General features: G+C 39.9%; 1 protein-coding gene across 1 annotated transcript; it reads left to right on the top strand.

Annotated features, from left to right (window-relative positions):
• The first annotated feature begins 14171 nt into the window (after positions 1 to 14171).
• LOC108884038 (keratin, type II cytoskeletal 8) lies at positions 14172 to 18601 on the top strand. Its single transcript, XM_018677653.2, has 9 exons — positions 14172 to 14639; positions 15994 to 16202; positions 16310 to 16370; positions 16464 to 16559; positions 16711 to 16875; positions 16974 to 17099; positions 17204 to 17424; positions 17519 to 17577; positions 17699 to 18601. Exons 1-9 carry the CDS (start codon positions 14277 to 14279, stop codon positions 17824 to 17826), a joined length of 1428 nt encoding a protein of 475 aa, XP_018533169.1. The 5' UTR covers positions 14172 to 14276; the 3' UTR covers positions 17827 to 18601.
• The last annotated feature ends 8920 nt before the right edge of the window (positions 18602 to 27521 follow it).

Raw genomic sequence — 27521 nt, 5'->3', positions numbered from 1 at the left:
GCGATGAGTCAAAGAGAAACTTATGTCTCAATGACACGTATCAAAATGTCTGACACAAACTTTGGCATTGCAGCCAAGTGGTTTAACTTTTCCTATTGTGCACAGTAACGAAGTAACAAAATCCTCAAGTGATGATTAATACACCTACACTAAAAGCCAATAAAGAAATGCAATGACTTACTTGTAGAAAACTATTAATGTTTGATGTCTCTCCAGGTTTTCATGATTTAGCCGTGTATAAACTGTCAGATTTAATGGTCTTCAAACACTAAAACTACACCAGCGGCAATGCACTTAATCACACCAATTTGTCTCATCCAGGATTTGTCTATACAGGACTTCATATAAAAAGCTGAAGACTGACAAGTGTTTTTAAATCATGAAAGGGAAAAAGAAAAAAATAAATTGTTCTTCAACTTGACAAACAGGTCTGGACTCCTCAGCCGGGCTTAGGGCGGAGACAATTCACAGAGGAGGCTCAAAATCAGTAGAAAGGAAAAAGAAATATTTAACATTCTGAGTGCCTGGCAGAGGTGTGCCCATTTTCTTGTGTTGAATCCAAAGTAACAACAACGACCACAACAGCCACTGCTTTCTTAGGTAGTCAGACTCTCTTTAGGTGGAGCTGCAGGACAATTACACTGCATTCAAAAATAAGGTACATGATGAAAATTCATGGCAGTGCTTTTTTGCTTATTAGCTACACCAGTACAATGATTGTATAGGTGTAGCTAATAAAGTGGCAAATGAGTGTACATCCCAAAGCTGTCATTAAATTCTACAGGTTTCATATCATCTTCACTGAAAGGAAGGTTTGACATTAAAGATTCTAATTCTTTCTTTTGAAATATATCTGCCTTCAGAAGAAAGCCAACTAAAGCCATATGATCAGCACATTTAGTGCATAGTACAGGTTTTGAATTACAATTTCAGAGATAAATTGGAGCAAAAATTCAAACCTATGGGATCTCATAAGACATGGATCCACTGAGACAGACTGTCTGTAGTCGCCTGTGGAAGAAAATCCCCAATCCAGAGCAGGAATCTTCTGTTAATCCCTACATTATGCAGTCTTGTCTAAACTGAGCATGTTTACACGGTCAGAAGCAGAGGTAAAATCTAAAATCAATTTCTGAGACTTGCCTTAGAAAGCTTGAGATTTGACATGACAAGGCCTTCTCCCTCTCAAATCTGCCATGCACGATATCTTCTTTGTTTTGTCTTTCTGCAGCTTGTCCACCAGTTCTTTCAGTAAGAAGAGTTCTTAAAAGCCGCTTTCAAGAACATCTTGACTCCTTAATTATTTTGTGGGTCAAAACTTTGTGTCTGGCTTTTGGTAATGTTGCTTATACAAAATCTCTTATAACATGATAAAGTGCCTTAATGTCATTCTTACCAGCAAAACATGAGATATGTACTATATCCCATATTATTGTCTGTTTTGTTTTGTTTTTATCTATTATGGCCTATGCAAGATTGCATTGTCCAACCAGGCAAGAGGCCCAGCCAACATATTTCCCACCTAGCCACTGAAATAAAAAATGAGACACTATATACAACTGATCATTTATCAAAAGGAAAGTCATAAGAGATGCATTAAAGACAGGACCAATGAAATGGACAATAATTATGAAAAGAATCTAAACAAGAAACAAACAAAAAAAAAGCTCAAACACACATCAAGTGTCTCTGAAAACACGCAAATATCAAGTCATTTATCAGCTCCACCTACATTGTTACTTAATCTTGTGGCCCTGTGAACTAGAGGGCCTGAGGGGTGCTAAATTGTTTTAGTTTATAACTGTGTTCACATGGTGCATATTCCTAAATCAAGTCCAGTTATTCAGTGAGTGTATAAATGTGGAGACAGCAAAGCAGTGTAGTTAATGTATTCCTCTAAAGTCTGGAGTCAGAGCCTGTGGTGGATGCAGCCAAATCAGTGATGATTGTGGAGATAACTGCAGAGCAATGAAGCTGCAGCAGCACTGGCAGAGGCATTTTTAAAAGCTTGAACGGACAAGTTGTAAAGGTGCCTTGGATAAGGGCATGTCACACGCAGATGCAGCAGTGCAATTTGCTGTCTGCGTGAACTTGCCTTCAAGCTTCACTTAATTTGATAACAATCTAATTACCACAAACTAATTGACAAACATGAAACCTGGGGCCATGTATTGCATCACAGGATGACACCGCCATGTGCATGCTGCGCTGTACTTATTGGTAGGTTTCAGGTGACAGCATACTCAGACAACAGACAACAAAGGTCAACAACTGCAAATTTTTTGCTCATCAACAGATACATTTCTGCCATATCAGGCGCATAATGGTAAAAGTAAAAGTCATTTGAAAAAATGAAGGTATTAAGGTCACACCTTCACTGTTGCAGCCTTGTCAACCATTCAAAGTATTTCACGCTTGGTTTCTTTGACCTGCCAGAGAAGCTAGACGGTTTAACAATACTGTTAAACTTCAAACTAACATCATCTGTCATTTTCCTCTGAAAGTGATTGACAAGTCATCCAGTCCCTGCAGGCCATCTCTTGAGGGCAGGAGTGGAAAGATACTTTGGTTGGGTTACTGCATAACTCTGGGGCACCTGACAGCTGGGTGAACCTGTCAACTGGACCAGTGTGGTTCCATTTATCTAAGGTATGATCTGACAGAACTAAGCTGCCCTGCCCCAAGGGTGGTGTTTGATTAGCACTGGGTGTGTAGCTCTAACTGGTAGATGGTATCCGACCTCAGAGGATGTTTCCAGAGTTGCTTAGAATTACAATTCAACAATGTGGCAGACACAAATAGTTAGATTAACAATCATTTTACTCCACAGATATGATAACAGCATGATAGGAAAGTTGCATAACCTTGTCTGTTCTGCATGTGCAAGTGTTTCTTTGGTCTGTGAGACACAAAAGTGTTTGTAATGTCATTTTTTTCCCCTCAGATTTTTCTGTAATGTCAACAGAAAACGATCTCTCAACAAAAGCTATGTGTTAAAATGACAAGAGGTGACATAAGATGTGCTGTCACTGCGTGATGCCACTCAATCATCATCACTGGGTAACTTGCAGTCACTGATTATTATGGCCTGAACATGGCATGAAAGGTGTGTGCCGAACTCGACTATTCAGGGTTTGTTTCATTTTATGATCTGTAAATCACTCAACTCAAGGTGTGGGCCTGTCCTGCAAACTTAGTCACTGATGTTTAGCTCTGACAGAGATACTTGTGGGTGTGTACAAACACTGTGTTTATTTGTGTGTGTTTCTCACACATAACTTGTGGGTGTGTCAAGGTAATTTCTCCAGCTCCTGCATGAACTTTTAAATTAAATTACTGAGTTATTGATTTTTCTTTACAAGATCTCTGATTGTTTTTATAGATTGATACCAAGGTATAATTAATAGCATGTTACATTTACTCTCCACCACATACGTGCAGATACTTGCTGAAAAATGTATTTAATACAGGTGCGATGTTGATGGTAAGTCCCTAAAATGATGTTTCTCTAGTGGGTCATTTGTACTCTTGATTTTTGTTACCCACTGACCTTTAATCTGGTGCAAACATAGTGCCCCACCACTGGTAGGATTCTATGACAATTACCCTCTGAGGCAAAGCTTATTTTACATTTTGTTTCATCATGGCTTAAATCTGGCCCACACCTACTATCACAAGTCTAAATCAATGTTCAACCTACAGATCTGCATTTATGTAAGACATCATAAGTTAGTTCTTTGTGATGGGAGAAACTTCCCCATCCCCAAACCCAAAGGTTCAGTTGGCTATTAAATGAAGTTTAACATTTTTCATGTCCCCCCATGTTAGAGTACACTGTTTAAAAAGGTTAACAAACTTTGTTTGGTCATTTATTATTATTATTGACTCGCTATTATTGTGTGAATAATGAATAATCAATCTATGTTCTGTGTTTGAATTAGACTATATGTGGATTAGTTAGCTTTGTGTGACCTTTAGATTCATGCTTTTTTACAATAAGCGATTAAAGGGGCTGTGGATATGACATTTCCTGACATTCTGTGGGGAATGCATGACCTTCAATTCATTTTGTCAAAGAGAAACTCTTGAAATGGTATAAACCTGAACCCAGGCAGGCTAGGACTTGTCAGGTGTTTCAGAGAAAATTTTGAATATTCACAACTGACTGTCAAGTCATTCAGTCTGTGCAGGCCATCTCTTGAGGGCAGGAGAGGATGGACACTTTAGTTGAGTTACTGCATAACTCTGACGAACCTGTCAGCTGGACCAGTTTGGTTCCAGTTATGTATCTAAGTTATGATCTGAAAGATCTGCAAACTTAATCTTGATGTTCATTTCTGATAGAAACTGTAGGTGTGCACAACAGTCTGTTAATAGTATTCATGTCTGTTTCTCACATGAAACTTTCACTGTAAAGAATGTAGAGGTGTGTCAGACCAAATTCTCCCACTCCTGCACAAACTTTTTAACGTAAAAACTGGTTTAATTGGAGTTGAGTTTACAGATTTTTCTTTGAAAGACTTCATGATGATGTTGCATTTATTTAATCCAAGTGGATATTGATGTTTCTGTAAATGGGGATGTTCATTTATATTCTTGATTATTGTGACCCAGTGACCTTTCATCTGGTGCCATCTTTGCACTCCTCTGTGGTTAGGACTCTGTGACCATCCATCCAAAACTTATTATGAAGGGAATTCCCTCTAAGAGGAAGCTTATTGTGCGTTTTGTTTTGTTTTGTGGCCAAAATCTGGCCAACACCTACTCTAACAAATCCATGTTCAACCTTAAGATCTGCACTGATGGCAGACATCATTAGTTAATTTTTTTAATTATCTTATGGTACAGTCTTTTTTTTTTTTTTTTTTAAGTGCAGATGACTTCTCCACTGTAATATCTGTTATTTTACAGTGTACATTTTAAAGTTATCAAACTTTGTTCAGTCAACTGGAGCACTGATAAGTTGCAAAGTTCTGGCATCCTGTTGACAGAGTGTGGTTTACGAGCACAAGTTAATAATTTCCTACTATCAAGTGTAGCATTCTGTAGGTGAAAAAGGGTGGAGTGGTTTGATGACACATTCTCACTTTTCTTTTACCTGTTCAAACATGCAGATATGCAGGTATGTGCCCGGGAGTCTGGCAGCAATTTTTTTTGTCCTTTTATATTGTATCATTTACAGTGTATTTATTTACTCTAAATCTTTGTTGGACAACTTTTCACAAATTCTCACATGAATGGCAAGGAGTGGCAGTTATAAATGATGATCCAAACCTATGTCATCATTTATGTACATGCACACACACACACACACACACACACACAAATCCGCACGGCCTCAAAAAAGGGACTTATATGGAAGTGATGAGTAATGTAACAACATGACAGTGGTTGCTAGGAACAGCAGCAACAATAACACAACGTGGTTATACATCAAGTGAATTGTGGGAGAATAATCTAGTCTGTAATTTTTCATTTCATACTCCACTATTTTAGGATATTTAGATAGTTGTAATCTGCTTTAGACAGCTTTACTTCAAAAATGTCTGCTTGAATGGAAAAGATCAAAAATGAATACTTGAAGTACATTTGACAAGCCTTGTCAAAGTATAAGCTATGACAGGTGTAAATGCTTACACAGAACATTTCAAACTTTCAGGTCATTGTAGTTCTGGCGTAATAAGCCACAAAACAATAATTTCATACCTTTAACTCTCTTAGATCTTGTGAATGGGAAACCCAGTTGCAACACCAAACAGGTTTCACTCTCTATAGGGGCCTTTAACCCATGACAGCTTAGCAGCTACTGAGTAGCCACACCCTTTATGACTTGATTTGTAGACAGATTCTGTAGGTCTCAGTGTATTTATAAACCATACAGTGGTAAATTTTTTTACTAATATCTATTGAAACAGGTGATGGATGAGTAGGCTGAGACAAGTGCATGACCTCTACAGTATGTTGTATTGATTTACTGTTAAACCAATGGTAGTACTCAATCTCTGACTGATGGGTGGGTGGTGTCCCAGGAATGTGTTCACTGCAGGCAGAGCACTCAGACCTATTTAGACAATTGTGTCTGTGTTGTAAATGACTGTCAAGCACTTTGGCCCCTGAACTGCCTAAAGCAAGAAATTGGATGCAGATTATGGTTAACTCAAAGAATGGAAAATGACTTATTAAAATACTGAAAGAATACAGGACATTTCTATGTCACTTTGGTCCAACAAAAGTGGGCAACCAAAAACAGTTGGGGCTAATTTTTTGAGATAGCAGTGAGACAATTAAATAGAAACCGGCAACTATTTTATCTTTTGTCATGTGATACAAAAATATAAAATAATCTTGTATGAATGTGTACTTGCACATATGTGATACGCAGTACCTTGCTGGATGATGTTGCATTGCAGCAAGTTGTCGGACAACCTTGTGTTTTCTTTGCCAGAGCCCTCTGTGTTGGCACCCCCACTGGTTTGCCAGGCTGGTTACATTCAGCTTTTTCATGCAGGGGTAGTGTAGAGCCACGCCTGAGGTTCTGTGAGGCTGTAGGCCTACTTAGGCACAGTGGTGCTCGGTCCTAAATTCTAATGTTAGCATGCTAACATGCTCAGGTTCTGGTAGGTTCACCATCTTAATTTAGACTGTTGGCATGCTAACATTTTTTTAATTAGTACTAAGTACTGAGGTTGATGGGAATGTTATTAATTGGTGTAGAGTATTTTTGTAGGCCTGCCCCAGCTTTACGATTCTTGTGGAAAATAAACTCTGGAAGAAACAAAAGTTTGACTGACACATTTTGTTCAGCAAGATAATCTTCATAAATGACCACCACTTTTCCAATTTTTGAAGCCTAAATACAATCAACAGAAGCAAAAAACTAATGTTAGAAAGGTAGTAATGGTATGACAGACCTTAGGCCTATTTCAGCCAACTAACACCCATTCAAAAAACCCACTGACTTTGGGACAAGGAAACTGGAAGTGCTAAAATGTTTCTTTACTTCTGAGTTTTAGGACTCATTCCTGCGCTACTCTATTTGGTCATAAACCAAAGCTCTGGACAAATTAAAACTTTCGCCTGATTATGTTGTAAGATGAACAGCCTGCGAATCACCTGAGTTGGTAGAATTCAGTAGTATTCTTCTCTACTATCTGTACAAATGGCATGCAATGTCTTTGAATATGTCTGGACAAATACAAGTGGACTGACAGACCAATACTTGCCATCCTTTGAGCCACATACTCCACTGGCAAAAACTGCCAAACAAGCAAATCTGCTGGTTTTATCATTGCAAAGAAGGCCATTTGTTACCATGCTTTTGATAATCTGTGATACTGACTGTGCTTATTTTTTTTTAATCCTTTGTCTACAAAAAACACAAAACCAGAAAAACACTGTACAATCACAGATACCGTATATGACATCATGTAAAAGCAAGCTGTTTTCGGATTCCCACTCACACAAGCACACACAAGTGAATGACTCCGTTGCTAGGTTTTTATTTGGCTAGATAACTTTCATGATCTTCCCTGTCTGACAGAGAGTGAGTCATCCAGTCAGACTGCAGTTTATGCCAGCGTTCCCATGCCTTAGCACAATTATAGTGAGGCGGCATGTGTGTGTGTGTGGGCTATTAGTAAGGTGCTAAAGTCCAGAATGGTAAAGTAATATCTCCTGGTGATATTTAAACAAACAATGTGGATTCCAGTGAACTTGACTTTGTAAAATCAGCAAGTGCTGGCAACTCTGCAATGAAATGCTTCATAGTGACAACTTGTTTGAGAAACTTCCATGAGATACTCATTGTTGTGTTAACTACCCTTTTTGTTCTACAAATCCATTGCGGGTCAACCACATTCTCTTCAGTTGGCTTCTGCAAGATATTTCCATGCATGACTTGCGGCCACTATGTTGTAAGGGCGTTTACCTCTTGCAGGTGGTGAAACTGTGAGGCTCAGATTAAAATCCAATTCAACAATACTCCTTCATGATGAACACACCCACAACCTTATGAGAATGCCAAAACAAGCATAGAGGGGTGTGTCTGTGTGTCTAAAGGCTTCAGATTTTCCCTTTTGTGTTTTTGCATTATTCTTCATTACAGTCAATGAATAGCATGGTCAAACTCATTCAGATCCTGGTGCATCTTTTCAGCATCTGATTTTTCTGAACTTTGCTGCAAAGAAGCTCCAGTGAGCACAGTATTATCACCCACTTCTGTGATGTTACAGTGAAAACACAGGGGGACGTGGCACAGCACTTAATGTGTGCAATACTGTGCCACCGAAAAGCGTATGCTTAACATACACTGGATTGAAATACGGAGCAAAGAAGTTGAAGGCAGACATGCAGGAACTTGATCCTCCCCCAGATCAGAGTCATGCCGTCACTGCCGCATTATCTTACCGTGCAAGTGTGTTTGTGTTTGAGTGACACAGAAGCAAAGCATTCCATGCTCAAATAATGCTGCCACCGGAACAATAAAGAATATAATACACATGCGAGTATAATGACTAATGCGACACAGCCATGCAGTTAAAGGTTCTCCTCACTGGCAAGGCACAGATACCAGTTTAACCAGTCACTCTGTGCTTGTGGTTGACTGAATCCTTTACATTCCATTAATAATCAAGACAATGTGTTCCCATGAGAATTTTCTCACAAAAATTTTCTCATAATTAGAGGAAGTAGCTGATTATTCCTAACTATGGAGTTCATAGTCATACCTTCTATACTTGTACAGCATACATTCTTTAATTTATTTGAAGGTAGGAAGGGTTTATAGGGATTTTTGAATGCAGAATAATGTTTCTACAACCAGTGGTTCAAGAGCTGCATGCCTAAATGTAAAATATGTTTCCACAGAGCACTGTAGCCAAAATACGTAAAGGTTGGTATTTGAGAAATAATGTCAGTATAAGACAGAAGACCCTAAGCGCACCACTGAAATTCAGTTGGGTTTGAAGGCCTCAGTTTTTGTCAATCAACATAAATTCAAGTTTAAAGCTGTCTTTTATAGCTGTAAATATGTGTATATTTTTACTACTCCACTTATAAGTCAGAGTCACTGTCTCATGATGTCTGCAAAGATTCATGACCATCAAACTCACAATCTGTGACTTGCTTTGACAAAAATGTGCTCCACCCAAAGATAATGCTCATCAGATATGAAAGTGATTGGATCAACACTTAAAAGGATTTGCAACAACTATGTTCTCAGGAAAATTTTAATTATGGACACATGCCACACCTGCCATTTAAAAATGTCTAGTTGTAGATCTAATAATCTAAGCAGTGGTCTTGTTTTAATCAGTGATAATAGCTGGATAATGATCATTGGCCTTTCCTGTGTGACTGAACTGCTGCATTAACAACTGCAGAGTGTGTTTGTGAAGTATGTTAACTAAAGAATTTACTTTAAACAAACATGAGACAAAGTAAATTACCCCAAGACATGGAAAGCTGGAGCTGTTCAACAGGTTTCAGCATCCAGAGGCAAAGCTGTTGAAACAGCAAAGAAAGTTACGATCACCGCGCCTAAAGCACAGGACAGGAACCAATTTAGTGCCTGACAAGTAGAATTCCCTGTTTTGTCAGTGAAAGCAGCGTCAGTGGTCTTTGGGTGTGAGGATACTAACAACGCCATCAATCTTCATTTTTATTACCACAGTTTCTTTCACAGACTAAAGAAGAACCTGTTTTTCTAAATTCAAAAAAGAATATTAAGGAGGAGAGGAGAGGCTATATCCAGCTATCTGTGTGCATTAATTTTAATGCTGATACCAAATCCATCAAGTACACTGTAGTCCTAAAAACCATCCAGTAAGTTTAGAGATTTATTTTGCATCTATTTGCATTTAGTGATGTGTGCAATGTGCAGTCAGTGGAGGTCAGTAACCACTTTTACTGTGTGTACTATAAGAAGGTGTGGAAGGATGCCTAGAGCTAGATGATGAAAGATAAGATTTGTGTGTGTGTGTGTGTGTGTGTGTGTGTGTGTGTGTGTGTGTGTGTACATGTTTGTCAATGCCTCTGTGCAAAGAAATATTTAGGTGTTGCAAGGATGACAAAACAGTCAATTCATCTGCACCTCATAAGCAGAACACCAACAGTATGGACATGCTGTCCTGGACTGCTGCAGCACAAATGTAGATATGTACCATATTATGTTGCGTGAATATGATATAGAAGTGCTAGTTGCACCTCTTTGACCTATGGCCTGACCTCCCTTTTAAAAAAAAACTTACAAGTCTTAACTCAATCCTTTGATTTGTGTCTGTACTGTAACACTGAGAGGAAAAGAGGTATTGCCTTAAACGACATATTACATACCAGTCATAAAATACAGTATATATATGTCAGGCATGGGGAGCAGACATTTACAGTCTGAGCATGGCTTTCATTCACACTACAAACTCTGTCTTGCATTACTGAATCAGTCTGTGACACCTCAGTTTTCTGCACGGCCTCTCATTCAAATATTCGGTACAAAGAAGAATGAGCCGCCAAACTACACCTCAGACATTGTGAAGTGCCCACACCCAGTTTATAGATACTGCAGAAGTACAAAGGGAAAGCCTTTTAAGTAGGTTATGCTAAGTGACTTGGTTTTGTTTAAGTCGAGATACGAGATGAAGCCAATCAAAATTTTGTCCAGATGCAGGACAGGCAGAAGCTGAGGCAGTTAACACTTTCATTGACTTGACTTTTAAAGACATTCTTGACATTTGTCCTCTTGAGAAAAATATTCATTCAGGGCTCAAAGTCTATTACTGTGCAATTGCTTAACTTTTTATGAGTGCCAGTAAATTTACTCAAATAATCAACTGTAAAGGTTGACAGAAATGATCAGCTAAGCAATGGAGGCTATGTAGAAGATAAACAAAGAGAGGGAGAAGGATAAGCAGTCATTGCACTATGAATAAAACTTATGAAGTGATTTGTACTTTTTGATGGTTTTTGATTGACTCTCAGAAATACTGTTTGTTTGTTTGTGTGTGTGTGTGTGTGTGTGTGTGTGTGTGTGTGTGTGTGTGTGTGTGTGTGTGTGTGTGTGTACCTGTACATGTTTTTGCATATGTTTACACCCATTTGTATTTGTTCACATGAGTGTTACAAAAAAAACAATGTCATGATGAGGCAAATGCCTTTCCATGGAGAGTATTTTTACATGGTGGATGACTGCTTTAAGGCAATTCACAGTCCCATAAGAAATAATGCAAACACATTAACAGACGGACGCAGCATTGTTACACATTGCATGAACTAATAACCCTCACTCTGCCCCACCTACTGACACACATGGTCACATTTTTAAATACTGCTCCAGTTTCATAAAGTTCATAAAGTTTCTTAAACCTATGTATCATCACACACATCTAGCAGCATGAACTTAAACTTGGTGCATGAGACTATGGATATTGAGGTGCTTCTTGTAAGCCAGACTTGACCGGACTTGAGTTCTTAATTTATGACAGTCCATGACCAATGACTTTTCAAACAAGCACAGACAAAGCTTGCAACGATTGTGATCTGCGTCCACCTTTTCTTCAGGTTACGCCAGCAGCGGGTTTTTCTCTGAACCTTTTGCTGCCCCACTGCAACCTCACTGCTCTTTAGTTCACATTTATCGTGCTCTTCAATAATGCAGTAGTCCCGGCCATTTGTAGGGGCCTCACCACGTCGCTCATCACTATTGTGTGGTTCTGATTTATTGCCATCATGTGGTACTCAAGTATGTGTATGGAGTATTTGTGTTACAAATTGCACAGCATGAGAAAATAGTGAGAGAGATACAGGTGTGTGTGGTTATTATTAATTGAAAGGTCAAACAATTCTCAGTTTCTCATTGACTTTAGTGCATCTGTTTGAATCTCAGTAAGAGGCAAAACTAGCACATAAATTTTCTCCAAATAGCTGTGGGACAGCAGAGATTTGAGCTTTAGAGTAAAGTTCCACACCATGGTAGAAATTGAAGGCATGTGCATGTGAAAAGTTGGGGAAGAATGAAGAAGAACGCAGGCCTCACCTACAGCAAAGGTGCAGAGGGAAGAAATAAGAGTGGTAGTACTTGAGTCTGGAACAGAGGGGTGTGGTGAAATGTTTCCAGTGCAAAAACAACCACTAAATCTGTCATGTGTATCACTGATTCATGATTGTTTTTAACAGAACAAGGATGCCCCCACAAAACAAAACACAATGAACTATGCTGTGAGTCTTCAGCATATAATCTTTGGTGGCATTAAAGCCTTTTTTTCTTGCTGTTATAACTGGACTTTAATGAGACACAACTCTGCTTAAGGCATTTGTTTGAATAATCTTTAATAATACTTTATACTAGTGGTTTAGCCTTGGTATTAATCTACTAGAATATCATAGATGTCTCTGATTTAAAATATAAGTGTTTCAGTTCAATGTACAAGGCAGAACAGAAATCTCTGGTTTAGTTTGAAACTTGTATGTTTGAAAAATAATGTTGTTTTTTTTTTTTTCCAACTTATATTTGGAGTGAAATTTTCAGGTTTCAGGTTTGTGCATAAATCTTGTTGGCTGTGGTGTGGGTTGACCAGTGTGCTCAGTCCTGGCTTGGAGCCACAACACACTAATGCTCAAAAGAATTTGAGCAGCAACAGAGTGTTTACAGACCTGCAGGTGACAAGATGATTGTGGAACACTTTCTCCTTGGTAATATGTAGACACTGAGTCAGAGTGAACTTGTCCTGCTATAACCAAACTAATTCAGTCCTGGATAGAAGAGAGATTGAAAAATGTAATAGCAGCACTGGTCATATGTTTAAAGTGAGTTAGTGTAACTTTTGCTGGGAGGGTTGTCAGTGAACTGAACTGAGCGCTAGTGAGTCATGTTGCTTATGAATGAATTTTTCATTTGTAGGTGGAAGAATTTATTGTGTATTCTCTTAAATGTTACATTATCCCCCCGTCAATATACTGCATGTTCACATTGAGTGAGAAACCAGGGAGTAGTGCAACATCCTTATACTGCAGTAAAAGCCATAGGGAAGAGGTCAGGGTGGAAGTATGGCCTTACAAAGTGTTTGACTAAGATGCTGGAGACTGTGATGTGCCTCTTGTCCCCTGCTAGCTTAATGGTGTTTACTTTGAATCATAAAGACAATCTTTTTCTAAACAAGTAGTTTTAGTTGCCTAAATTTAATAACATGATTTGATTATGAGACTGGCTAAAATTTACATGATACTACAATTATTATTACCTTACAGATTGCTTAGTATGTTCCTGGATTGTTAGTGTTCATGCTTTCACATGTAAACAGCATTTTAATGTAGATATGAAACAAATTTGAATACAATACATATTACTAAGTAGCTGATTTAATAATATAACTTCAGTGATACTTGATTTCTGAGGCGGATGCTGATATCAGTATTCATATCTTATATCTGTCAGAACTGGCCTGGCTGATTTTATCTGTCTAGATTTTATCTGTCTAGATCACGTTTTGGATGGAAATTTCAATCTGACAAATAACTAGCGAGTGTTGTTGTTAAATAAATGCAGTTGAGAACATTTCGCTTTGAAATATAGTGGAAGAAAAGTAGGAATCTGAATTTCTTACCACTGGTCTTTAGTTTGATTCTGCTGTGTAAATCTATGAGCAGACTATATAAAGTAAAGAGTAACATAGTTGATGCACTAGTTAATCCTGTGAAAAATTACACCACATGGAATATTTAGGAGATGAATAGGTGATTAGTTTTATTTCATGTCATATGTATTTGTATACATGTATGTTTGTGTGTGTGTTTTGTATGACTTTATGTAAGGTTTTCTGTATTTTTATAATTATAACTGTATCTTTTACCACACTGGATGTTTGAAATGTAGTAAAATAAATGAAAATAAACTTTAGAGCACTTAAACAGGTTCTTTTCCCTTACATAACCACATTTTCATTCTGCTTCTACACCCCTTTCTCCCTTCCTCTTCAGCCTGTCCTGGTGCAGGGTGTGTCACGGCTTATCTTCTGACAATCCGTCCCTACCTGTTTTACAGGATTGGCCACTCCTGTCATTCAGAGCCAGAGGCATGTAGGCCGAGGTGGAGGGGAGGCTGGACAGCAAAAGTGAGAGTACAGGTTGAAGTGGCTGAGGAGGATCCTCCCCCTGGCTCAGCACAGCCATAAAAGCAGGCAGAGTCTGCAGTCAGACACTCAGAGGGACTTGGCTCTCCTTTTGAAGCCTGCTCATCTTCGGTTTTCTTCTGCTCACGAGTTGGCAACCTTTACCACTAAATAAAAATGATGTATGGAAGGAAGGCACTCTCAGTAACCTCCGGTGGCAGCACCAGGAGGGCCACTGCAGGACCAAGCACCAGCTATTCCATAAAGAGATCCAGCTTTGGTGGTCTTGGTGCTGGGTATAACAGCAGTAGTTCTGGTTATGGCATGACTATGATGGGTGGTGGTGGCTCAGGCTTCAGTCTTGGTTCTAGCCAAGCAGGAGGCACTTTGATGGCACCACCGATCACAGCTGTCACAGTCAACCAGAGCCTGCTGGCCCCACTGAACCTGGAGATTGACCCCACCATCCAGGCTGTCCGCAACCAGGAGAAGGAGCAGATCAAGTCCCTCAACAACCGCTTCGCCTCCTTCATTGACAAGGTTAGTTCCTGTAAGCTCTGTGTGACTTCCTTATGTCTAATGTGCAATTTACTAGCCTCATTATCACTGACAACAGGCATCCTCCCTAGGGTTCATTTACTAATAGCAGATGTCAAAAGTGAACTGTTTTATAGCTCTGCTTTCACCTATAATTGAAAAGAAATGTCTAGAAAATTACAACTTTAGCATCTAGCATAGTAAAACATGCAAGCATGTCCTTTTACTGACAAAGCTGACAAAGCAAGAGAGCTGTGGATCTTATCTCTGTGGTGTTGTATCCATCAATGAGTTACAGCCTCTGGGATTAGGAACGCTTATAAAAATCTCAAAGTCTATTAGTGATCGTGACCTCATCATACACTGGCAACTTCATCCAGAATCTACCTAAAGTAACAGTTGGTCTGTGGCGGCCTCTCTGCCCACTATCTAAACATGGGTGGGGACTATATTGCAATGACTCGCCTATCCCTCACCTGGCAGACTGGGAGAGAGAACACTATGCCCACAGAGTCCAAAGTCTGTCATTTGCACATTTCACCTATCACCAGGTTGTTATGGGCAACAAGAATGCTAAGTGCAGAGGTGTAAATCAACTTTCACTTGTTTTTAATACTACAGTCTTCATTGCGTGCAACCTTTATGGTGATTACCTTTGTGTAGAATGAGACTTTCTAAACACTCAGACAAAAACCCTCAAAACAAAGCTCTCATCGCATGACACTGTCCTGCTTTGTCTTCTGTGGTTTACCTGCCACACCCAGTTTTTTTTTTTTATGGCTAGAGTGACTATGTGGCCTTCATAGCTCAGCAGAGCATGCAGGTTGAGTCATAGCCAAACAAGAGATACAATAGGTGAAACACTTACAACCACATAAAACATGTTGGTGAAACATCTGCATATTCTATTATCTGATTTAAGAAAGAGGAATTGAAGAATTGTGCACTAAAAGGCTCAAATATTCCCTTTACACCTTTTACTATGACAGCTACTTGAACAGTATGCACATAAAGATATGCCTTCATGAGTTACAATTGTGTCTAGGGTGTGGCCATATGTAGCTATCTATTCAGTTAAGCAGATAAAGGTGAGGCATTTTTAAACCCGATGACACAAATGACACACCCTTCCAATTCTTTTTGCACTGATCCCCCCCCTTTAAAAATTATAAGAATTTTTTAATCACCATTGAAACCAAAAGCAATTTAGAGAAGAGTTAATGACAATTAAAGCACCTGCCACACCACAATATCTATTTATATATCACTCAGTATAGAAGATCCAGTAATTATTATTATTATTTTTATTTTTTCAGAACAACATCTGACAATCTTTTCTGGTTTTCCATCTGCACAGGTCCGTTTCCTGGAGCAGCAGAATAAGATGCTGGAGACCAAATGGAGCCTCCTGCAGGACCAGACCACCACCCGCTCCAACATCGAGGGTATGTTCGAGGCCTACATCGCTAACCTGCGCAGACAGCTTGATGGACTGGGCAATGAGAAGGTTAAGCTGGAGGGAGAACTCAAGAACATGCAGGGCCTGGTTGAGGACTTCAAGAGGAAGTGCGTGTTGGCATAATACAGCCAAAAGTTGTAACATTTCCCTCATATAATGAGCACATGTTCAACCTGGAGAGGATGTACTCACGTGTTGCCTTGTGTTCCAACAGGTACGAGGATGAAATCAACAAACGTGCAGCTGCAGAGAATGAGTTTGTGCTCCTGAAGAAGGTGCAAATACATCAAGATGGCCCTTGTTTGTTTGTTTGCTTTTAGCCTGGAGGTTTAATGTGGCCAGTTCTAACACTTCCTGTTTGTTTCCAGGATGTTGATGCTGCCTACATGAACAAGGTGGAGCTGGAGGCCAAGGCTGATGCTCTTCAGGATGAGATCAACTTCCTCAGGGCCGTCTATGAGGCTGTATGTACTATGTATAACATCTAACTCATACAACTTATTTCATAATAGTATAATTCATATTGTATAATAGTATAATTAACATTTGAGTTAAAACTGGTGATAATCCACACATTAACAGTCAACTGTTTTACATCAACTTTTGGTTCTGTAGGAGCTTCGTGAGCTGCAGGGCCAGATCAAGGATACCTCTGTCATTGTGGAAATGGACAACAGCCGTAACCTTGACATGGATTCCATTGTGGCTGAAGTGCGTGCTCAGTATGAGGATATTGCCAACAGGAGCAAGGCTGAGGCAGAGACCTGGTACAAACAGAAGGTGAGTAAAAAACACAGTGAGGTACATCTCCTGTGGCTTTTATACTCCAATCCTCTGGATCATCTTCGTGATACACATTCTTATATTTTTCATAATAGTACGAGGAGATGCAGTCCTCTGCTGGACAGTATGGTGATGACCTGCGCACAACCAAGGCTGAGATTGCTGAGCTGAACCGCATGATCGCCCGTCTTCAGAATGAGATTGAGGCCGTCAAGGGACAGGTGCATTTCAAGAACTTCTTATGGATGAGGCCCTATCGTTAACACATTTCACAGTATAAGAGGATGTGCAGTTACTAAATCATTTGTGACATAATTTTCCACAGAGGGCAAACCTTGAGGCTCAGATCGCAGAGGCTGAGGAGCGTGGTGAGCTGGCAGTGAAGGATGCCAAGCTCCGCATCAAGGATCTGGAGGACGCCCTGCAGAGAGCCAAGCAGGACATGGCCCGCCAGGTGCGTGAATACCAGGAGCTGATGAACGTCAAGCTGGCCCTGGACATCGAAATCGCCACCTACAGGAAACTGCTGGAGGGAGAGGAGACCAGGTGGGATAAACTTGAATATTTCATGTTGTTCCATGGCTGTAGAATTTGTTTTAACTCTGAATTAAGCACTAACTCTACATTATTCCACTATTAGACTGGCCAGCGGACCCTCAAGCGCAACCATCCACGTGCAGCAGAGCTCTTCGGGTGGTTGTAAGTTTCAGACTTTAGACTTTATCATCATCAACATAAGTGACACCAAAAAAAAAACCAGACCACACTGAGACATGGATATATAAATGATAACACTTCTTGGTTTTTTTTCTTGCTCCAGCTCTCTCCAGCTCCAGCAGTGGATTCGGCTTCGCTAACAGCAGCATGGCTGGTGGTTATGGCGGTTTTGGTGGCACCATCACCAAGTCAAGCACTATCACAACATCATCCTCCAGAAGACCTTATTAAAAAGGAGAGCCGTCCCTCTTACCCTTCAGAAACTTTTGAAATTCATTTAAATCTGTCCACTCTCAGGGTGCTATGCAATACTGTCATATTCAACAAGAGAGCTAAATATCTCAAAAATCAGTGATTCCTAAAATGTCAGACAAAAAAAAAACAAACTAAAATTCTCATTGGATTTTGTTACACTGCCACCATTTGTGTCTCAAGGATCACTGGCTGCTTTTCTTACTCTGTACTTCAACATCATTTAAGAGTTTCTGAAGGTAAACATTGGCCTTAAACACACAAGGGCCAGGTCAGTTAGCAAGGTAAAATTGGTTTTCTCTCTGCACTGACATCCAAGAAATAATTAAAAAGGCAAAAAAAAACAAGGGTTTTCATGAAGTGTTAAAACTAAGCAGGGAAAGTATTTGAAAATCTGTATTCTCCCTTGTCAACTTTGTATACTGTTGTACACTGTTCTGAGTTGATAATTCCTTCATTTGAGTGCTGGTCCTAGTAAAAAGAACAAGTCATTGACCAAATCTGGTCACTAGAGATACAAGAATAAGAAATGTATGTGACGTCATGTGTTTACAATTAAACTTGGTTACTGGCTTGTTCCTTTTTACTGTTCTGACAAATGTTTCCCTGCTCAGTTTTGCCTTTCCTTGCCTTCAAGCTAAAACTATGTTGAAACCAGATTTATTTTGTGAAAGCCTTCTTAGCAACATGACTGATGAATGTTGCAGCAAATGACATCAAATCAATCTGAATAAAATAAATCTGAGAACTGAAATGATTGCCTCTCTCTCTCATTATTGTTATTGTTATGATAAGTGAAAGAAAGATGAGAACACTACTCCATTTCAAGCTTATGAGGGTTGTACAGTAACAGCAAGATGAAATTTCCTCACTGAAATTTCACATGGTGGCAGTGCTGTGCAACTTTTACACTTCCTGTTTGGTTTTGTGGCCCCCTCTGCACTATGCGCTCTCTGAGCACTTTATTAGGAACATCATACTTATACTGGGTAGTTCCTCCCTTTGCTCTAAGAACAGCAGCAGCTCTTCATGGTATGGATTCCACAACAAGTTGAAAACATTTCTTGAAATTCATGTTGACATGATTTAGTCACATCATTTCTGCAGATTTATCACCTATTGATGCAATCTCTGTTCTACCGCATCGTCTTCCACTGAATTTGGATCTGGTGACTGGGGAGTCCACTGATACTCTGAACTCACTCGCATCATGACCAGATGAGATTGACTTTGTGACCTGTATTATCATGCGAAGTACCAGAACATGTAAACTGTCCATAAAGAATCACAATACTCAGATAGTCTATGCATTACCATGATTGTTTGACTCAGAGTGTGCAAGAAAACATTACACCATCACCACCCAGCCTTGACTGTTGACACAAGGCAGGATGGGTCCCTGGATGTATCCTATTGACTCTAAATTCTGACCCTACCATCTGCACGCCTGAGCAGAAATTGAGATTCATCAGCCCAGGCTAAGTTTTTCCAGTTTTCAGCTGTCCAGTGTTGGTCAGCCAGTGACCACTGCAGCCTCTGATTTCTGTGCTTGGCTGGCAGAGGTGGAACCTGTCATGGTCCTCTGCTGTTGTAGCCCATCTGCCTCAAGGTTCATCATGTTGTGCAAGGAGTTTCCGTCTACAGAACTCCTGCTCACTGGATGTTTTTTGTTTTTCACACCATTCTGAGTAAATTCTAGAGTCTGCTATGCGTGAAAATCTCAAGAGATCAGCAGTTTCAGAAATACTCACACCAGCCAGTCTGGCACCAACAATCATGCCACAGTTAAAGTCACTTTACTTCTTATTCTGATGCTTGATGTGAACTTTAAGTGAGGCTCCTGATCCATATATGTGTGACTGAAATGCACTGCACTGCTGTCACATGGATAATTGCATAAATAAGCATGTGTAGAGGTGTTCCTCTATATGTAAGGGCATTACCTGGGTTTTACTGCATCACTTTCTCATCCACTGTTGTGCCTTTTATCATAAGAGAACAAAGGTGTAGCAGCCTCAATGTCTGCAGTACAACTTGACCTCCTTTAAACTCCTCTGACATTCATCATCCAGTGGCATGGGCACCAGTAGAAGTTTCCTTATATTACATAGCAGTAAATGAGGATATCTGTAGAAGAGGAGTGCAGGACAGGTCATCATGAAGGCAGGAAAGTGGTGTGGGAGGAATCTGCAACATAGCATAGTTATTAAGTCCGGTAGGGAATTTTTCAGAAACAAACCTCTGGTGGGCAGGTGAGGTATAACTGGATCTGTAATCACATGATGAAGCACACGCAGAAAGTAGGAAGGGGAAGAGATGGAGGCAGAGGAGGCGGGACAGGGAGACTGTACAGACCTCACTATAAGAGCGACAAATTATGTGTCCAAATGTTGCAAACGTTCACGCCAAGTGTATGTGTACTGTTACTGTAAGCAGCCAGGGTATTACTGGCAAGACAGAGGTGGACAAACAGAGCCAGGAGGACACACAGAGTTAGTCCGACTCCACCCTGTGCCACTTATAACATAGAGTGAGAAACTTAGGAAATGCTGACACATATTCTTTCAGACTGATAGCACCCTTATTGTCTTAATCAGATAGGAGGGAGTGCCTAAAAATGACTAAATGCACAGAGTTAACATACAGAGGACACACAGCGTTAGCCCATTCCACCCTGTGCCACTCATAACATAGAGTGAGAAACTTAGGAAATACTGACACATATTCTTTCAGACTGATAGTGCCCTTATTTTCTTAATCAGATAGGAGGGAGTGCCTAAAAATGACTAAACAGTACTGCAAAGTTGTGAAATGCATGCCTTTGTGCTTAGTCCTCTATCATGTGTCTACTGGATTTTTTTTTTTTTTTTAAAAAAAGGATGGTGATTGAAGTACGCTATTTCCTCCCCGTACAGCGGTGTATTTTTAAATGTGCCTCGAACACTCAAAGTCTGTATTGGCAGGTTGACAAAGAATTTCCTTTTGTTCATCTTCACCTGAGGCTCAGAGTACTGCCAGTATTCATGCATTTAATTTTTGAATTTGGTCCCAGAGGAATTAAAGTTTGGTTGACTCAAAATAATGATGCAAAGCGCATGCCAAATGCTTGAGTCGGAGCCATTCATGTTCCCACCAAACCAGTTACATCACCGCGAGACAACAATTACAGGTGATGCATCTTTTCTCCCTGGGGACGACATGAGGAAATCGCTCTTGCTGTTGTTACAAATCTTGCATTTATCCTGCAGACAAACAAGCGGTCTCAGCGCAAACTCAAGCCTATTATCACTCGTACATTATGCACCTGGCTCCTGAGTGATCAGGATGTCCTCTGCTGTGCAGCAGTATCACTGTTATTAACTGTCAATTCTCCTGATGATGTGAACAATTTGGACACCCTTAATGCAGAATAAGAGGCAGTAATGAACATGTATCTGTAATTGACTAAGGTTACATGTGTAATGTTGAGCTTGATAGCACAAAGGGAGGTTGGGGGGTGCGCCAGAAGAATAGAAAAGCACAAGCCATTACATACCCCAGGGCAGCTGATATAGAATGGCCCATAAGCAGTTTGTCCTTGAAGAGGATCACTGGTCTTATTGTTCTACGTTTAACCATTTCTCTGTGTCAGCAGCACCAGACAATATATCTCAGAAAGCAGGTAATGTGCCCCCTCCGAATAGAGCTACAACCTCACAAGAAAGCACAAATGAATAAGACATACAGCTAAAGCCTGAGTTCACAATAGAGATAAAAACCTGGCTCATTCTATTTCCTCCTGCTGTAATCTCATGCGGGTGATCAAGAATATAAAGATTCTTTTTCTTTTTTTTTACAAATACAAAAGGAAAAGAACAAGAAAGACACTGTAGCTGGACATAAACCTGCTGCCTGTGATTTAGAGGATAATATGAAAGACGCAGTGGGAAAGAAAGGAAATGGTCTGTGCAAAGTACCAACAATACCGGAGGGGGAACAAACATACATATCAAATTATATGGCTGCCTCATAAACAATGCTTTGATATGTGTGAAGTCAAGCACATGACAAAGAAATCATTAGAGCAGACAAACAGACCTACTTTTTTGTAACATAAGCTATTATTGAGCTACAGTACTGTATATTTACTTGTAGGTATTCATGAGATGGCATTACATTTAGAGTCATTTTAAAACCTTTGTGCCACTTCGTTTAGCATTATTATTGCTTTTTTGGTCAAATCTTTTAACATTACAGTTGCACTTACGCAGTGATTGTTTTTCTTTCTATTTATTGTGCAGGTCCTCTAGACATACCTGTATAATCATATTTCAGTTTTATAAAAGACTTTAATTTCTTCACAGATTTAATTATTTGGAGATCAATGTGTTTTTCTAAGCAGAGAGGCTGCTGCCTCTGTGTTAGAACGATTGCACTTGATTGGTAACTTGACATTAAGTGGAGCACTGAGGCAGCTGAGTGGGCTCTGTCTCAGGCTCGTTAACTACAATACCTATTGGAAAACTGCTGGAGGCACAATTTAACTGAAACAAACAAACAAACAATCACACTCACGAAAAATAATGAATCATATTTACACACTGGTGTTAACAAGGTGCCTGGCCTGTTGCAGCACAAACTATAAAAACATAAAACTTAAACTTTAATACAAGTTATAGTCTCAAGAAATGACATGATATGATCAATATGTCCAAACAAAGCATTATGATTAGTCATAATTAGAGTCATTTGTTGAATCACATTTGTTACAAATTACAGTGTGAAAATCATTTCGCCTAAGGACAAAATACAACTCCTTTTTCCATTCACGCTCATCTATGTGTGTGCATTTTTGCATTCAGTGTACACTAAGATGATGGTAGCTTGTATTATGTTAACATACACTAATTGAGCATGAAGACTATTTATTCAGTCACCTCACAGAACATTTGTCAACTTTTATATTCTTATAATTCGGTTTTCAGGAAACACACCAGTGAGCATGTGATCTCAATCACTGAGAGAGCAAAGTTCATTAGGATGACCTTTGTTTTCTTTGCCCTTACGGTTGCGTGAAGAAGCACAATAATGAGCTATTGATTGAGGAGGGGGACTCTTCCACAGGACTGGAAGAAATCCTCAGGAGTGATGGAAAAGACTGACCTTACCCTTAACCTGAGCCCAGCACCACGATCAATAAACATTACACCTTCCACAAACTCCGACACCTCGATCGATACCGGTGAATATCAGCAGCCTCAATTGGGAACACTGATGAGCAGTGTGCTGCATGTGGAGCGGGTAGGGGTCAAATCACTTAGTGTCTTTGTCAAGTGGTAATGAGGTGTGTGTCTGTGTGTCTGTGTGTGTGTGTGGACTAGACATAACAACTTTTCAGGAAAGTAATAGTAATAATCCACTGATGGACATAAAATGTGTTGATAGCTTTGACTACATTTCATGAACCATGTTTTTCTTCCCACAGAAAAGTATACTGAATAGAGCTTTGTTTACATGCTTTTGATTTAGTACATAGATGCCTCTTTGTGTAATAAAGAGTTCAGCCATGAGCAGATTTTGGGATAAAAATTGGTTTGCTGTTGTGTCTACAAGACACCTCTGGAGCTATTACTCTAAACAGAGAATGATAATCCACATGCAGCATCAGCTATAATGAAATCCAGTGGTGGGCTGTCAGGGCCAACAAGGCCTTCTCTGCTGGCCCAAACGTTGTCACAATCACTGAATTATATTTTTCTATGTGTTTTGTGTGTGTGTGTGTGTGTGTGTGTTTTTTTTTTTTTTTTTTAACCATTAACACTATATGTATTAAATCGTTCCCAGTAGTCTACTCTCTTCATCTCATAGCTCTCCTCCTCTCCAGAATCAACAGTGCATGCCCCGGTAATTTAAAATGAATGGCAATGAAACCGTTGCCTCGTGGATCCTTTAACCAATCAGACTGCAAGTTGGCGAGCTCAGGGCCTTCTAACAAGCCTGCGTTAACGTCAGTGATTTGATTAGATACCCAGAGATCGTGGTAGTCAGAGCTAGCAAACCGCATGTATAGCTATTAGCGCAAAAACATGCTAGTATAATAATGTTTTCTCAACCCACAATGGCTGAAGGACGAGGAAGAGTTCAGTGTAGAGTTCTGCTGTAGAGGTTGTCTGTGCGTCTCACTTCCAACAGTAAGCCCTTTTGTATCGCTATGGAGGCTAACGCTGAAACTCGAGTTTGCCCAATCGTACTTCTCGGATAAGTTTGTCCGCTCGACAGAAGCAGTTTTTTTATTTGTCTACAAATAATCAGCAGTTTCGGTGAGTAAAATGCATTTTACCTATATTTTATTGTTTACGTCTTTGTCATTTTATTAGTTAAATTGATGCTCCTGCTTGTTATGACCTGTGTGGCGCTATTGAATTGTGTTCATTGGGTTTTTATAGCATTGCTTTAGTAATGACATTTATTCTGGTTACATGATGCCTGTATGTGATGCAAAGCTCTGGTAAACTGCGTTTCTGTATATTGTTGATGTTGTTTTTATGGTCGTGACGTTAAGGTATTAAAGGAGCCTATTAACAGGTGGGGTCAAGGTAGGACACCAGTGAAGGCATAGCTGATGAAATCTCCTATTATTATTATTATTATTAGGCTACCTGTAAACATCATGTTTACGTGTGTAGAAAGAGAAGGCACTGAAAGTTACTGTAGGGGATGGGGATGGTTTACAGTTTTCAAACGTAACAAAATTTATTTCTGAGTGAGCCAGTTAATTTCTACTGCAGTGTTAACATGAGGCACATTTAGTCTAACTGAGCTTCTACTCTGATCATTAATGAAACAAAACAAACACACAACAATCAAAAAAGAAATACAAATGCAAAGTAAATAAACTACTGTGACCTAATTGTGAGCTGAATCCCACCCATGTTCTGTGTTCTCAGAATCTTGGATAAAATCTCACTGCCTGTGCCTGATCAGACCTCGTCTCTGTGCAGGCTTGTACAGTCTGGGCTTGATTATCATCTCTCTCACTCTCCTTTTAGTTCTGTTGCATCATAGCTTACTGTAATGCTCAGTCAAGCAAGAGAGCGGCACAAAGAAATTCATTCATGAATAGGTGGTGCTGGAGGCCTGAAGGCCATGTAATGCAGCTAATATGATAACTTCCACTATGTTGCATTATCTTGTGCCCTTTACAAGCCATCAGAGTGGCACTGATTCTTTAGGAATAACTTGATTTTAGTCTTAAATCGCACTGTTATAAATGCTGGTGGGGCTGCGCTCACACACACTTTGGTAACATCAGGTAATTTCCTGCACAGCTTCACAAAACGTCATCCTGAGCAGAGTTCTAATCAGCTACAATGTGTGAAAACACCTGTGTGTGAAAGATGTGTGTTTATTAATGCTTTTTGTGTCCTTAGCTGGACCTCCAGGATTGTTTATGTTGTGATGAGAACATGTGTGTCACATATGTATGTACAGCCAGTGCAGTGTTAAAGTCAGTTCGAACATGCTGCGCTCGTGTGTATCTGTAATGACCTTTCACAATGCAAATATTGATGTGAATGCAAATCTAAATTTGCTTATTTGTTGTAATCAGCATCATTCTTAAGCCTGAATTATGGAATCAATGAGTCTGATTATTTTGGCATTTTACTGTGTAAAGCTTCCAGTAAAGGTTGCTAAAAGTCAGTTATTAGTTTCATTCGCATTAACAGAAAAGAAGAAATAAAAATATCAGATTCTGTAAATGTGCAGTTTTCTGCATCCTGTAGCAAGTAAATAAAGATGTGAGTTAATCAAAGAAACTAAAACACATCAAACAGTTTCATAGGCATAAAAAGAATAAGCTGTACAGTACTTTCTAATATGCAAATTGAGTAAAGCTCTAATCTTAACAAAAACCACTTTGACAAAGATGTGATTTCAAAGGAAATTGCTTTTGGGGCTGCTTTTACAAATCTTGGACCTCAGGTGTGTTGTTCCGTTGTCTATTGGTGCTGCAAAATGAGGTACGTGTGTAATGTCACAGTGTATTAACCCACATAGTCGACGGCAGCTGAGTGATAGGCTGCCTTGTGTTAGCGCTGCAGCTCTGTGCCCTCCAGCTGATGTGTTGTAGCTCTTGTCCAGTGTTCAGACACTGCAGCTCTTAAACATGGGGAGATTTATAGCGATGTCAGACGTGCTCTTGCAGCTTTGGCCTCAGTAAAAAGACATTTTTTAAGGTCCTTTTTTGTTGCAGATGTTCTTCTACAGGTAATTATCTCACGCAGTTCCAAATCCAGTGGAATTCAGTTTGCCCATTTTGCATTTTAAATGCTGTAAAACCTCTATTAACAGATATTTCTTTTGGTATTTCTTCTTTATAGATATCCTTGACTAACTCACTCTCCCTGCCATTTCAATTCAGTTTTGTTGCATGCAGAGTGATGCTTCCTTGGCCATTGTTGAGGCTCACCACGGAGTGTGCATTAAACCAACTCCCTGAGTGTTTGCTTATGTGTCCTACAGCAATATTTCTCTGCTCTGCGGGCTTTGGCTCTGTCCTCAGCGACAAGGCAGTGTGTTTGAGTGATGGTGCTTTGAGGCGGGACAGACAGACGTGAGGAGACAGATTGCCTATGCCAGGGCTCCGACACCAACCTATTCAGCCGGTGGGGAAATGATAGATGCCCGGGCTAATTTTAAACTCTGTGAACTAAATTCCTGTTACCAAAGGCAGTGATGGGTAACTGGGGCACAGCTGGAGGGTCCAGATAAGACCTGCACTCACCTGTGTTTTCACGCCTTCCATGCCCTTTCAACTGCTGCATGCTGCAAAATGTTTAATAACGATGGGGTGTTAATGATTGATCAGACTAAGTGAAGAGCCGTTGGGGATATGGTTGCTCCTGATGTTGCAGTTGGGTGGTGGTACAGATATCAATGAGGTTAGCCAGATGTCATGTCCAGCAGCTGGATAACAAGTACTATTACTAACATGTCAGAGTGCTGACGTTGGCATTTAGTTCAAAGCCTTAGTACAGCTTCACAGAGCTGCTAGTGTAGCTGTAGAGTTTTAGTCCTGCGAGGAGATTGTGCTCTGATAAACAGTGGAAGGAGTGTACAAAGTGTGTTCAGTTTTCCAGAAAGTCTTCCGCAGCAGAGCATGCCACTTTTCAGGTTTCAGTATGCAAGCAACACAATGGATAGTTTGCATTTCCCTGATGTGCTCAGTGTAATTCTTCATTTTCTGTCAGTGGTGAAGCGTAGATCAGAAATTCAAACAGAGCAAATTTAAAGGCTTTCATCAAAGGGAATTAACTCTGCTTCGACTATTTAATCAGCCCGATAAGGTGGTTGAAAGTTAAGAAAAAAAAATTGTTATGTAATACTGATTTAAAGTTACTGAGCCCACAGCGTTATCTGAGTCCTGGTGGCGCTACAGTCTGGCATGTTTACCCTTTTACTCACTGCACTGTACAGTGCAAATACCACAGCACATACTGCACTGCAACAGTCCTGTGTGCTCCCAAGACCTACTACCAAGACAAATTGGTTTAATTGGATCACACACAAGCAGAGATGTTTGGGAGGGGTAAAGCTACCTCACCTTTGCCGCCGCTGTAGTGGACATCAGCCAAATGCATTTTTGAGTGCTGACACTGTATACTGGCTGTTTCTTGGACCTTATCATTTCACTA

Source organism: Lates calcarifer, linkage group LG12, assembly GCF_001640805.2.
Source record: "Lates calcarifer isolate ASB-BC8 linkage group LG12, TLL_Latcal_v3, whole genome shotgun sequence".
Taxonomy (NCBI): domain Eukaryota; kingdom Metazoa; phylum Chordata; class Actinopteri; family Centropomidae; genus Lates; species Lates calcarifer.
This window is presented reverse-complemented; position numbering and strand designations above follow the sequence as displayed.

Bases quoted from the DNA above. Each gene is read 5' to 3' on its own strand.
- LOC108884038 (XM_018677653.2), top strand. From the start codon at position 14,277: ATGATGTATGGAAGGAAGGCACTCTCAGTAACCTCCGGTGGCAGCACC. The intron at 16,203-16,309 runs GTGCGTGTTGGC...GTGTTCCAACAG, and splicing joins GTTGAGGACTTCAAGAGGAA to GTACGAGGATGAAATCAACA. The intron at 17,578-17,698 runs GTAAGTTTCAGA...TTCTTGCTCCAG, and splicing joins GCAGAGCTCTTCGGGTGGTT to CTCTCTCCAGCTCCAGCAGT.